At 51.3% G+C, this 13,797-nt stretch overlaps 1 protein-coding gene across 15 annotated transcripts in view; it reads right to left on the reverse strand.

Annotated features, from left to right (window-relative positions):
• Window positions 1-2,632: 2,632 nt before the first annotated feature.
• The window catches only part of PTPRF (protein tyrosine phosphatase receptor type F), a 375,029-nt gene continuing 363,864 nt past the window's right edge, over window positions 2,633-13,797 (reverse strand). For all 15 annotated transcript variants that reach the window (XM_072932782.1, XM_030278944.4, XM_030278937.4 and 12 more), the window contains 9 exons: window positions 12,950-13,069; window positions 11,732-11,886; window positions 10,169-10,454; window positions 8,395-8,573; window positions 5,857-5,983; window positions 5,501-5,626; window positions 4,723-4,877; window positions 4,455-4,590; window positions 2,633-4,319 (listed from right to left, as the gene is read on the reverse strand). In XM_072932782.1, coding sequence (XP_072788883.1) covers window positions 4,251-4,319; window positions 4,455-4,590; window positions 4,723-4,877; window positions 5,501-5,626; window positions 5,857-5,983; window positions 8,395-8,573; window positions 10,169-10,454; window positions 11,732-11,886; window positions 12,950-13,069 — 1,353 coding nt within the window. In that variant the 3' untranslated portion in view covers window positions 2,633-4,250. The remainder of the gene's footprint in view (window positions 4,320-4,454; window positions 4,591-4,722; window positions 4,878-5,500; window positions 5,627-5,856; window positions 5,984-8,394; window positions 8,574-10,168; window positions 10,455-11,731; window positions 11,887-12,949; window positions 13,070-13,797) is intronic.

Genomic DNA, 13,797 nt, shown 5'->3' on the forward strand with positions numbered 1-13,797 from the left:
TGCTGCCCTCAGGGGACACAAGTCAACCTTTTCAAGATGACAAGTGGCAGAATGTTCCTGTGAGCAGAAATGTGTAGGCACGGAAGCTCAATAACCCGTAATTGTTACTGGAGACTGAGATTGCTTATTATAAGTGGCAAAAGGGCAACAATGAGCTTTTAATTGGAAGGATCAGTATTGTTCCTGCCCTCAGAAATGAACCAGGTCAAACAGGAAAAAAAGGGAAAAAGAGGGAAAAAAAAGTCACTCTTAACTAGGAAATGTAACAAATAAAAATGGCAATTTTGCTGAGGACAAGAAATTCCAAGGACTGTGGGGGAAGAAGTTGCCAAGCTACTGTGCATTCTGCTCAGATTTTTTCAGTGTTACAGCTATTTCTTTTTCCTTATTTAAAAATTATTTTGCCTTTGAAAAACAAAATTTAAAGCAATGGTATCCCAAAGGGATAGTGCTTGGTCAGGATGTTATTTGGAGTAGCTGATCTTTAAAGGTCTCCTCTAACTCAAACTACTCTATGATCCTGTGAGTTAATATCACTAGGAGGCAAGCCAAGCTTGGACAGTGCCTGCACAGCTCCTGCTACAAGCATCAATGGTATGCATAAAAAATATGAAAATAGAAAGAGCAGAAGGGCACTTCAGTGCCCAGAAATTCACCTTTGACTGCTGCCATTTAGCTGCTGTCCCACCGGCCAAACTGTGGCCTTTACAGAGGTGCTTATCTGAGGCTGCATTGGGGCTACCTGGTAAAACTAAGGAATGGAAAATTTTCACCAGGGGAAGAAAAAAAGACAGCAGTAATAGCCCAGCTCCACTGCTCAGTGCAAATATGGTTGGTCCGTTTGAGACTCTAAATAGAAGCTGAAGTGTCTTACAGCACAGTCTCCAGACCATTCCCTTCAGATCTGGAGCACGGTGTGCTACTGATACCAGAGGGTGGGAAAAGTCTCAAGCTGATACCAGAGAAAATGAGGCCAAAAAAAAAAAAAAAAAAAGCCAGCTGTGGTAAATCCTTTCTAGCTGGGAAAAGCTGATCAGTGCAGCTCAGGAATGTCAGTACCAAGCCCTGGGAGGAAGCAGGGTGGCTCTGCCTGGAGTGTGGCACCAGCTGTAGTGCTGGCTCAGAGGGCAGATCAGGCTGGCATTGCTGTTTACCCACCATGCACCATGGTTTTTTATTCCCCTTTTATTTTAATAAACATGTTATTCTTTGTACATTCCATGCTGAAGTTCTTCACCCTTTCTCTGCCTCCTTGTGCTTCTACTCAGTCCACAGACAAGCCCACAGGTGGGGAGTGAAGTGCAAAGTGTTCCTGGACAAGGAGAAAGGAGATCCATGCTCATGTGCATATATGTAAGTGTTATGGCAACTTCTGGTGAGAATCTCTGCATTCAAGGCTGTCCATGGACTAAAGTTTTGTGCTGCTCGTGTGGCAATGCCTGGTGGCAGTGCTCAGTGAGCGGCAGAAGCACTGTCACCACCTGTAGTTTGGCAGCACAGCCCAAACACTGCTGCTGCAGCACAGGCAGGTGCTCAGTGCCCATTTCCCCGCTGGCTGGCTGCCGACAGTGAGCGTGGTGCCCTTCCTCCCCACACACCCTGTGTGAGCAGGTGTTCCCTTGGCTGTGCCACTCTGCCATCCTGGGCCCTGACAGCGATGACAAGCATCCCCTGCCAGCAACACTGGCACGTGCCCACACACATCTGCACACATGTGCTGCCTCACGAGGGCAGGAGCTTGTTGTGCCCTTGGATCTGCATCCTCAGCGAGGCTGCCCAACAGCCCCTCAGGCCACTCTGCAGCAAAGCAGTGTAGTAAGAATGAGCCAGGCAAGGGGAAAACATTTCTGCATCTGGCACCTACCCAGGAACTGGGCTGGGCTGGCAGGGAACACTGTGTGTGACTGAGCTCCAGTGGTCTCTGAGTAATCACTGCAGTGCCCATAGCCACACTCATCAGTGCCCCATGCACTCCCACCCACCGTGGACATGCTGGCCAGGGCACATCTGGCTCCCTTGGGAAGGATGGAAATACCATGGGGCCTTGATCCATGTGGTTCTGCCCCTTGCAGTGGCTTTCCCCTCACACACCTGTGCTGTGTGCAGGTGCTGATATCTCCGGGAGCAGACACTTTGTGCTTTGCAGTGCACACATGGGCAGGGCTGGCCTGGGCTGTCCACACAGAGCAGGCAGGGCTGCCAGCCTGGGCAGGGCTTTCACACCTCAGGGGCCATGTGACAGCTTTACTGCTGAGCACTAAGTCTGAGTACACGACTGTACTCAGTGCTATAGAGCAGCACTACTGCAACGTCCAGGAGGTTGGCAACGATTGGTATTGCCACCAAAGCCATTACCACTGACCCCTCTCTTTCCTGCATGTCCAGCCAGCCAGTGCACTCTCATACAACTGTAGGTGGGCAGGAGGTGAGCACACACATGCACAAAGGGAATTGTCACGGAAGGTTTCCAAGCTCCCTGCAGGCAGAGTGTCCATGCAGAAAGTGCGACACACTCATGGCTGGGATATACCTGTGGGAAAGAACTTACCTGCCCCAGGCTGAGGAGTGTACCCACTGCCAAAGGATTCTATAGCCTCTGCTTATTGCAGAAGAAACAGACAGGAAAGCCAGCTTGTATGAAACCCAATTATTCAAATTTATTAACATCAAGAATTATGCAATGATGCTGTAGATTTTTTTTTTTATTAACAAATAGAAAACAGACTGTATACAACAGTGACCCCTACAGCACTATGCATCCACAAGGTAAAAATGAATGTGTCCTCCAACATTACCAACCCTGGATTGCTGATTTCAACGTAGCTTGGATTCTTAACATTTGGAATACATGTGATAATACAATTAGATACCCTTCCACCACCTTTATTCATAACTCAATGCACTCAAAAGAGGGCTGCTCACTCCCCATCTTTAGTGCAAGCATGATATAATAAGGAGTATTAATATATAGTACCATTAAATTAAGTCCAGTAGTCTTGCCACATTGGTTCATTAGAACATCCTGAAGTAGCGGAAAGTACAATATTCTAGTGACTCTTAACATTTGCAGGATAGCAGAAATCATAGAAACACCCAACCTCTGAAGCCATGTGTACTCCCCTCCCCTTCCCTTCCCTGCAGTACCCTGCTTCCAAAGCGAGATGGTCCAGCTCTGCTGTGGATCAGCTGGGCTTGTGCTCCTTGCCTTTGTCAATGCTCTGACGCGCTCCACTGGTGAGAGGTGACGGGATGGCGCTTGCACGCACAGAACCGTGGGATTAACACAAAGGGCCGTGTCTTGCTCTTTCCATCCCCTCCCTGGGGAACCGTGGGACCCCCTCACTACTCCTGCCCCCTTTCCAGCAAGACACACAAAAAGAGGTTCCAATGCCTGGAGCCCGGGATTTCGGGTCTCTCACAAACAAGGCGACGACAACTCACGTCATATCAGGATCTGCCAATACACACGGTCACTGGATTGGTTGAACACGTACTGTAATATGACTGAACAGTTTCCAGCTGACAAAGGGACGCTTCTCTGGCGACCCCATATGCCCTCCCAAACCCAAACCTACTAAGGAAATAATGGGGGTGGGGAGAAGACTAAAAAAATAATTGGTAGCTTAGGTCCAGTTCCATGAAATTTCATATTCTACAGAAGATTAAAAAGCCTATGGGGAATGGAGATGGGCAGGAACCACAAGCCAGCTGCTGCGAATTACCAAGGAAGCTGCACTAAAATGGGCAGAACCAGCAGTGACTGGGCTGAAATAAACACAGGGCAGTAAAAAATGTAAAAGCAAAAGGAAATTAAAAAAAACCAAAACCCAACTCCCAAAGGTTTGGCGGGTCCAGTTCTGCTTGGGCAAAACATTAAGACTTGCAAAAAATAAAAAATAAAGAGAGAGAAGATTATAAAAACCACTAGTAACTATTTTACATGTTTAAAAAAAAGATCCCATTCCACCCACCTAAAGCCTTGCTGTGAAATGCAGTCGGCATGAGAGAGGGTGAGAGATGCACATGAGCAGAAATTCAGCCAGAGACTGGAAATGCTTTTGGAGTCGGATTCCCTCATTTGGCGCTGGGGCTAAGTTCCTAAATGCCGTGGTCAAAACTGGTTGGCGTGGAGGTCTGCTGCCTGGGCAGTGCCTCCACCTGTACAGAAGGACTGAGGAATGGGCGGCTCTGGCTCAGAGAGACCCGTCTCCACTCCTGGACATCCCCACCGCGACTGGAGGAAAGCACTGTTACGTTGCATAGTGGTCGAAGCTGCCAAGGTACTCCAGTGCGGCTCTGTAGCACAGCTGGTACTGGTCCTGCAAGGCAGCAACGAGGGAAACATGAGCAGTGGGGACACAAGGACAGTGGGCTGTAGGGTCCAGCATGCACAGACATCAGGCCCCTCCCTTCTCCCACAGATCTCCATTGCCATGCACAGGAGGGGAGCTCACCTCTGTCTGCACCATGGCTGGTCGCTGTGTCCGCAAGGTCTTCACCATCTGGAACATGTCCACCACGCCCTCGTAGCGCATCCTCTCCAGCACAATGCTGAGTGTGATGAACACGCCGGTGCGCCCAACCCCAGCACTGTACAGGGAGCAAGAGGGGCCACTGTAAGTCCTGCCAGCCCCAGAAAGGCTCTGCAGAGCTCCCAGGAGTGCTGCAAGCCGCTCCTGGGGCACAGGGACCTGCTCACTGGGGCAAGGCTGCAGTCCTTACCTGCAGTGCACTGTGATGGGCCCATCCTGCCCGAACTGCTCCTTGGTCTTGTGCACCTGCCCAATGAAGTCAATGAAGCCCTCTCCTGTCTTTGGCACTCCCTGCTCAGGCCAGTCTGTGAACTGGAACTGGCGGATGGTCCGTGACTGGCCGTCCTGCAGGGAGAGGGGTGTTAGATGTGAGCCATCGGTGAGGGCCTGATCTCACTCCCCTCAGTGCTGGTGCTCTGACCTGCTCTCAGACCCCCTGAACCAGGCCAGGTGAGAAGGTGCACAGGCCACAGGTGAGCCCAGGCAGATAATTTACTGCATGTTTTGGACCTGTCTCTGTTCTCCCATGTTCACGCCAGGGTAGCTCAGTGCAGCTGAACAGGGCTTTGGACCCCTACAGGGTCCATGGGTCAGTGTTTTGGGCCCAGCTCCACCCTAGAATCATGTTTACTGTAACACAAGGGCCCTGTGCCCAGTCAGATGCTACACACGCACTCCAGGTACAGGGGGACCTGTGTTAAATGCTTGCTCAAGTGAGCAGCACAGGCAAGGCAGAGTCTGGTGCTGACAGGGATCCCTGAGCTGTTCATGGGGCTGACACAGCTGGCAGGGCAGGACCTGTGAAGAGAGGAGCAGTAGGTGGGTGGGCAGCAGCTCTTTTTGCCTGCAGTGCAAGGCAGCATTTGCTTTCCCGTTTCTCCAGGAGCTGTTGCATAGTCCTTTGACTGGCCTGGGTAGGGCAGAGGCATGAGAGGCAGAGGAGCTGGGGAGCCAGCAGATGCACTCACCCTGGCATCCGTCACCTTGAACTCCCGGAGGATGTACTGTGGCATGTTGTACTCTGCCATGGGGTCCACCACAAAGTACTGGTACCGGGCAGAGCGCTCTGCAGGCCAGTACTGATGGCACTTCTCCTGTGGATGAGGAGCAGGGTAAGACATCAGCACTGACAAGCTGCTGCTCCTCCCTCCCGCTCCCTGGGCACCTATGTAGTTCTGGGGCCACATGGTCAGCCACCACACAGTGGGGGGCTCACCCAGAGCCAGCGGTGCCAAACACAGACTGGGGTGAGCCAAGAGCTCACTCAACTCAGCCCACAGACAGCATCCCCACAGGCCCCTTCTCCCCACAGCAGGACTCGTACCCGGCCCATCTCACGCAGCTTTGTCAACATCACCACAATGGTGGAGTCGTGCTCCCAGAGCATCCGCCAGAAATCCTCCGTGGTCTCGGCCAGTGGTCCCTGCGTGGCGATGTAGGCCTTCTGCTGCCTGTGACAAACATAATGGTGCTCAGAGCAGCTCCTCAGAGATGGGCAGCAGCTGCTTCTGGGGGCTGCTGGGTTGGGTGAGCTGGAGGCACGGCCCCATGGCACCAGGGAGCAAGTCTGACAATCCAGCTGTAGGACGAGCCATGGGCTCTGGGGGAGAGGTGAGCTGGTCCAGCACTTGTCTTCTAAGCGCTCCCCCCAGACACAGTGAGCATGACATGGAGGATCCAGAAAAGCTCTTAGTCCTTGCTGGGGTGATGGCATCCCCAGCCCAGCCTCTTGCTGCTTCTTGTCTCAAGGGCTGCTGTTGCACTGAGAGGCCTCTTGGCACCCAGGCCCCCACTAGCAGGCTGCCTGCACCCACCTGGGCTGGAAGGAAAGTGTGCTTGGGGATGATCCCAGCAGCACCCCTGTGTTCCTGCACTTTTACTCTCTGCAGTACCCACTGTCCTTCCCACTGCATGGAAAAACACAGAGCAGCTGATCCAGGTCACCTGGATTACACACTCCAAACAATAACGAGGGCACTGTGGAAACCATGAATAGAGTTTTATCTGCTTTTCTAAAAGCTTCAGATTTTGGTTGCACTTGGTTGCACTGCCAACCAGAGCACCTCTCCTAATTTTCTGTGCAACCTGCCCCGGGGTAGCCCCCACCCTGAAGAAAGCCCCTTGGTGCTTTGGTACCGCGGCTCTCTGAGCTCCATCCAGCCTGGCACAACACAGCCCGGGCTGGCTCCACCACTGCGGGGCGCTGGAGCCCACGGGACCGGGCCGGCTTCTTCCCTCCTGCCTTCATCCCTCCGTTTTGCCTTCATCCCTCTACTGGTGCTAAATTAATGAACGTGCTGCAGGGCAGCTGAAACGTGCGGGATGCAGACAGGGGCTGTTCAAGGTGGATTTATAACACATCGTAAAAAAACAGGGAATGGGGATGCAGAACTAAGTGAAAAAGCGAATAAAGATGCAGCATCAGTGATACTGCAGGACCTTGGGCCAACTGATTTCTTTAGGTAACTAGAAGAATGCTGGTTCAAAGGAAGGGATGGGAAGAGATAACAGAACTTGGGGATAGGGTAAGTAGCACATGAAATGGTACCACCTGCTGTGATGGCAGCCCTCTCTGTCCCTCCGTAGCATCACCAAGAGGCAAAGCCAGTGTTGCTCTCCATCAGCTCTGGAGCCAGGACAGTGGCTGCAGTCCATCTGTCAGACTCAGGCTGCAGCCAGGCAGCCGCCTTAGTGACTGGTGGTGGATGGCTCTGTGCCACACAAGCAGGATGTAGTGGAGGTTTCCCTCTGCTCCGTGACAGCTTTTCTCCAGCCCCTCCATTCCTCCCCATTACTCTGTCCCACCCTGAAGGAGCCTGGCTTACTTCAGTTTTTCTGTGTTGGGATGCTCCCACAGCTCCTTTTGCTCCTCGTCTACTCTTGGCTCCATGCAGCCCTTCTCCCTGGGAACTCTTGCTGGGCTCGGCTGCTGGAGCAGCGACAAGGCACAGAGCTGCTGGCCTTGCTGCACCTATATTTGTTCCCTTTGGCAGTGCCTTTTGCATCTGGGAGGTTACCAGCACAAAAGAGGCAGGTGGGCAAAGCCAAGCGGGAAGGGACATGTGCCACATCTATCATTGCAGCCCCAACTCCAGCACTGATGATGATGCACGTGAGGGATGACCTTACAAGAGATGGTACACAGACAGATGACAGGAACAGGCCTTTTATTTGCATTATTGTGATTTGGTTTGGATTATTGTCTAGGGGTTGGTTGGGAAGGGGATGTGGCCACTGGGCTGTTCTCTCCTGGTATTTTGCATCTGAGAATGAGACGTCAACAGACAGATAGAGAAAACTTAAGCATTACTGCCCCACTAGATCTTAATTTGTGCTTTCTGAACTGTGTTCTGGAGAGAGTAACCTGGTGATGGGCTTCCCAGTGGCCAGCACCAGCCCTGCCTGAGGATCCAGACTCCTCCCAAAATCAAGGCATGGAACAAGCCTTGAGCTGCTCCCTGGATCAGCCGCTCAGTGGAAGCACACTCCTAACTCTAGTTGCTACAGCAGGGAAGCAGGTTTGAGTTAAGTACTGTAGATATAAAACACAAGCCAAGGGATGCCTACCAGAATATCCCATAAAACCTCCCCAGGAGCCAACACAGCCTGCCACTCCAGCCATGTGGGCATCTGTCTACAGCAACACAAGCCAGCCTGGCAGCGCTCACTCACAGGCAGACTTCACATATTGTAACTACACACACTGCAGTGTCTGAGAAGATGGAAAGAGATAAAATGCAGCAAAGTGGTCCTGGGCCCACCTCAGGCAGTCAGGACGAGTCCTTGGGAAAGAAAAGGCAGCTCTGCCTGGGTTTCCAATAAGGCAGGACAAGCTGGCAGAGTCACACAAGGTAATCCTCACCTGTAGCCATCTATGAAGCTGGCATTGATGTAGTCAGAGCCCTCCACACCCCGGATGGGCTGCAGGCAGACTCTTGTCAGCTCATAGGGCATGATGTTCACGAGGCGGTTCTTGAATTTGTTGCATGGGAGGTTGGCACTGATGAAACGTGAGGTATGTGCTTTAGAATTGGCCAGCATCTGAAAGAGGAGGAGACACATCAGATCCCTGCTGGGAATGCAGCAGTCTGGGGCAAAATCATGATCCTGGCATCAGTAATGTGGTGCAGTGGAGGCCCACAGCAGCTCTCTGACACACACAGAAGCTTTGTACCTCTCTGAGCCAGGGATGTATGCTTGGTGGTGGCAGGGAAGCAAAGCTTTTCCTCTTCCAACAATGTCTTGCTATTTACTTCTCACCCCAGAAGAACCCAAGAAAATGTGAGAATTGTGACAGTTTTAGGTAAAGAAGATCTATTTTGGGTTACTGTGAGACATTTTATGGCTCTCTTTGAGTCCTGTAAACTGGAGTCATGGTAAATGTGTTACTTAGATTCAAACAGAAGTCACTCTTCCTCCCCCCAGCTTTTTTTTTTTTTTTTAAATTTTCCTTCCCCAAAAGACTGCCTCCAGCATCTCCAGAACCATTCTTCTCTCTATGAATGGCAACTTGACCTCAGCAGAGGATCTCTGCAGGGGGACAGGGTTGCTCTCTGGGGAGCAGTGCAGCCATGGAAGGCCCTCCCATATCCTGCTCCCCAGGGTTTCCCATGCAGTGGACACTGCCAGGGCAAAGAGAGGGGCAATTTCATTACTGTTCTCAAGAGACCTTTGGAGAAATGGAAGGAAAGTAAAATTTTGTCTTTCTTACAACAGAATTGCTTGAGTTGAGCACAATTCTGTGGCTCTCCTGAGGAGTTTCTCAGTGTGACCATGAGACACTCAGGCAGCATGTTTTACTGTCCCAACCCCAGGATACCACAAGCTCTGGTAACCACACAACAGAGCTTCTCAACTATTCCCAGTTTACATGGAAAGTCAATATTTTGCCTCTCCTGCTCCTCTGTCACTTGGAGGAATCTCCAGGGTGAAGGTGTACTGCTGCAGTTCATTTCACAGCCTGCATGGTCTGCTGCCTCCCTGCATGAGCTATATTCCTCTGCAAGAGTTCACTGGTCTAATGCACCTCATCTGAGAATATGGGCACTTAACAGAGCTCACTTCAGCTCCAAGGCTGTAATAAATATCTGCAGTTGGCATATACAGATACAGGCAGAAAAATGTGGGCTTGGCTTCTTAAAAATGGTGCGCCTTAAAACACTGCCTTCACCAATTCTAGACAGTGAGGCTTGGTGTTGAGGTGGTTAAAAGATTACAGAGCTTAGAATTGAAGAAATGAGACCAGAAATGTCTCACATATTTAAATTGGAGCTGTTTCCAGACAAGTTGTTCACAGTAACATCAATTATCACTAACATGATATGCATCTGATTTCAGATGCAGCTCCTGCCGCACAGTGAACCTAGAGCAGAATGTGCTGCTGGGAACTGCACATCCATCTGCCTTTTATATCATCCCCAGAAGCTGCCAATCCAGGGGGGACCGTGGCCGACACAAGCTTTACAATTCAAATGTATTTTAAATCACTGCCTACCTGCTTTAGAAACACACAAAAGAATACCTGTCTGTAATGATCCATAGCCCACTTCTCCCAACCCCTCGACGAGCAGCCCGTGGAGTTCTGTGGGCAGAGACAGGGCACGAGAGAAGTGGGGTGCTGGGGCTCTGCCACCAACCTTGAATTCCAGCTCCATTTCAGTGACGCTCTCGCCCGGTGGCACCTGGGTCAGCTTCTGGATGTGGGCGAAGAGGTTGCGCGCGGGCACCTCGGTGTTGCCGCACGTGGCAGCCTCCAGCAAGGCCTCGTGGATGAAGATGTACTGGTCCTCTGTCTGCACCATGTAGTTGCGCTGGGAGCGCATGCACGTCACGTGGCCGTAGATGTCCACGGTCTTCTCGTGCTTCATCCGCTCCAGCATGGCGTCGATGACAATGAAGCAGCCGGTTCGGCCCACGCCAGCACTGCGGGAGCAGAGCACACGCTCTGAGGTGACACGGTCTCCTACAGGTGTCACACAAGCTCTAACAGTGCTTAGAGATCACCCAGACTTAGGGCTCACAAAAGGGAGTAAAGGCTGCTCTCCATGAGCAAAGCTTTGAACAGGAAGTGACAGGAGGAGCGAGAGAGAGAAGCACTGGAGAATGTGAGAGGCTCCTCAGCCTTTCTGCTGCCCCCCTTTCACTGCTGAGTGCAAAGTACATGGTGCCACCCTGCTGATCCCTGAGGTGGCTGGCAGCCCCTCCACAAGTGAAGGAGAAATGTGCTTAACAGGCAGGAGAGTGACAGCACATGTGTGTATGAAGTCAGAAGACATGAAGAGCAGGCTGGGCCCTAACATCAGTGAAGTCCGTAATTTCCAGCCTGCTTGTCCCCTAACCTGGGTCATTGTTTCCTCACCCATAAAACAAGCATGACCAGCTTGAGAGGGGAAGCAGAAAGCTGAGGTTATGCACGACTGTGCTGAGCCCTTCGCTCAAGCACCAAATACCTCTCCACACCTGTTGGATGGGCAGTAGCAAACCTCAAGCTACTCAAGAGAGCACCCTGAAAACAACAGATACACTGTTGTGACATGTAAACACAGACAGAAATAGGGAGCTAGACATTCACTCATTTATGGTGCAAGTCATATCAATAACAGGGCTTTAATACTGCTTGTTTGTGTGTTAATTATACCCCACTACCATCTGAAACAGCATGAAAGAAGAGCATTAAACACTGCTGGTAAGGCGTATGCTGAAAGAGCAATGATGGAGTGGTTTGTTCAGTAACAGTCCTCTCTTGGCTGCTACAAATAAATCTCGGCTGCGTAAGATGCTGAGCCTTAGTAGACTAATATTTTGCCTTAAGAGTTGCCTTTCTACCCCATGAAAGAGTGTGGCTGTAAATACTGCATATGAATGTTTGTAGAGGTCACTGCATGCATTTCTGTCAGTGATGTGCATCTGAAGGTACCACCCACTTATGCTGGGCACAGATAATTTAATTTTTAAATGGCACTTGCAGTTTTACAGGAAAATATGTTTTCTGAGGCTCTCCATGTAGCAATGCTGTTTAATCTTATACAGCAGTATAACAGAAATGCCACCACTGCACTACCACTGCTGGGCCTGTTCTGCTGCCAGCCAAGCATGCAGTGCAGGTTATGCTACCATGAAAGTTTTCCCACAAGAAGGGGAGACTCGACTTCCAGACAGGTTAAAGCTCCTGCAGCCAGAAGGTGAACACACAGTCCTACCTGCAATGCACAACCATGGGCCCAGCATCTGTTGGGTTACAGGCCTTGACCCGTCGCAGGAAAGCGAGGATTGGGGTGGGGTATTCTGGGACCCCGTGATCAGGCCAAGCCATGAACTGGAACTGTCTCAGCTCTGTCTTCTCATTGGAGCCATTCTGTCAAAGACAAAGAAGAGTTGTTTTGCATGAGAACATCTCATCCCAGTGCAGGAGCCCACTGATAGGGCAACAACAGCCACAGGCACGCAAAGCTCCGTGTGATGAAGCATCTACTGGGCTTTCACCAGTGAAAATCTGGAGGAAAAACACAGGTTTACTGCAAAGCTCCTATACATACAGATGCTCTGTAGAAAGGCAGTTTTATAGACAACAGAGCATCTCTGTTGGAGCAGATGGCAGGGAAGGTGACAGACTTTTCTGCACAGCACAGGTTCATACTGTATACTCATTGCACATTCAGGGAAAATGGGCACTGGGCATGGAAGGACTACAGCAGCCAGTTCCCTCCCTGCTCTTCTGCATTGTGATGTCCCTGGGCAGGGTGATCTGCAGGTCAGCAGACAATGCAGGCTGTGACTGCAAACTGCCCTGCTCTTCTCTGGGCTTGGCTGAGTGATCTATGCAGCAAGCAGTAGGACTGCCTGGGTGATTGCTGGGGCCTTCCTGAGGCATGAGTGTGTACCCCCTGAGCACTGGGCTCCTGGCCCAGACTCACTCATGCACAGAAGCACTTGCTGCAAAGCCTGTCTGCATTGACACGCTGCTGCTGGCACTGCCCCCAGGGATTTCCAAACACTAATGAGGAATGCAGCAGGCAGGAGAGAAGGCTCTATGCTCATGTCAGAAATAGCCCCTCCATTTGCATTATTAGTGACAGGAGTGATAAAAATTCACTGCTTCCCTTGTTGTTCCTCTAATGGGAGGACAGCTGCTACCTGTACACTCACCAGAGGCAAGAACAGCCCTGCTCTGGGGCTCATTGCAGGAAATGCACAGAAGAGCATCAAGTATCCTGGCCAAAGTCCAGTGGTGGCCAGATGCACAACCTGCAGCTGATCCCCTACTGCCATCCATCTGTGAAACAGGGCTCATGTGTGGATGGCCACATGCCTGGCCAAGCCAGGTACAGCCAGTGGCCACTGCCTGTGGGCCATGGAGCACCCTGCAGCATTGGAAGCATCTCTGCAACACGTGAAGCAGCAACAGCCCAGTCCCATACCTTGTACAGCGCAAAGGTGCGGACGGTGTAGGTCGCCAGCTCAACTGTGTCCAGCAGGACCACCTGGATCATCCCATAGGTTTCACTACCCCGGCTCGGCCAGTACTGGTCACACTTTACCTGCAGGGAGGTGAGGAAAATGGGTCAGTGATTGGCTGCTGGCTGGAGCATCTGGGATGAGAACAGGGCTCTGCCCTTCAAAGGGTAAAGACAGAAATGAGTCATTGGGGGGGGGGAGGAGGGGAGGGTGTGCTTTAAAATCCAGATTTCCTTCCCCAGTGACCCAATCCCCAGCAAAAAGGCAGCACCTGCTGGACTCCTTTCCACAAGACTCAGAATCACAAGAATATTCTGAGCTAAAGGGACCCACAAGGATTATCAAGTCCAACTCTTGAGTGAATAGCCCATATGGGAATTGGAACCAATTTTGGTGTTATTAGCACCATGCCCTGACCAATTGAGCTGATCTCAGTGAGTGGCTACTCATTGAAAGAGGGATTTTCCTTTTTCCCTGGAGCCATGGGTGGAAGTGGTGAAGGGGGCCAGGCCACCAGACAGAGCAGCAAGAGCAACACCAGATGCCAAGACAGTGAACAGCAATTCCTAGCAGTGATTTGTGCCTGTAGTTCTTCTCTGCCTTCTGTTTGGTGAGATTGGGAATCTTTGGGGCTTTTCCTGAACCACCCCCTGCCTGAGCTCTACCTGGATGAAGAGAAAGTGGGCAGCTGTGGGATGATGGGAGAAGAGCTAGTGCAGCAGGGAACAGGAAATGGTTGTTTCTGTGGGCACCACTCGACTCAAAGAGCAGCTGAGGTGAATGAGATGCAATCTGTATCCTCACCAGCTCC

This window comes from Taeniopygia guttata, chromosome 8 (assembly GCF_048771995.1).
Source record: "Taeniopygia guttata chromosome 8, bTaeGut7.mat, whole genome shotgun sequence".
In the NCBI taxonomy this organism is placed as follows: Eukaryota; Metazoa; Chordata; class Aves; order Passeriformes; family Estrildidae; genus Taeniopygia; species Taeniopygia guttata.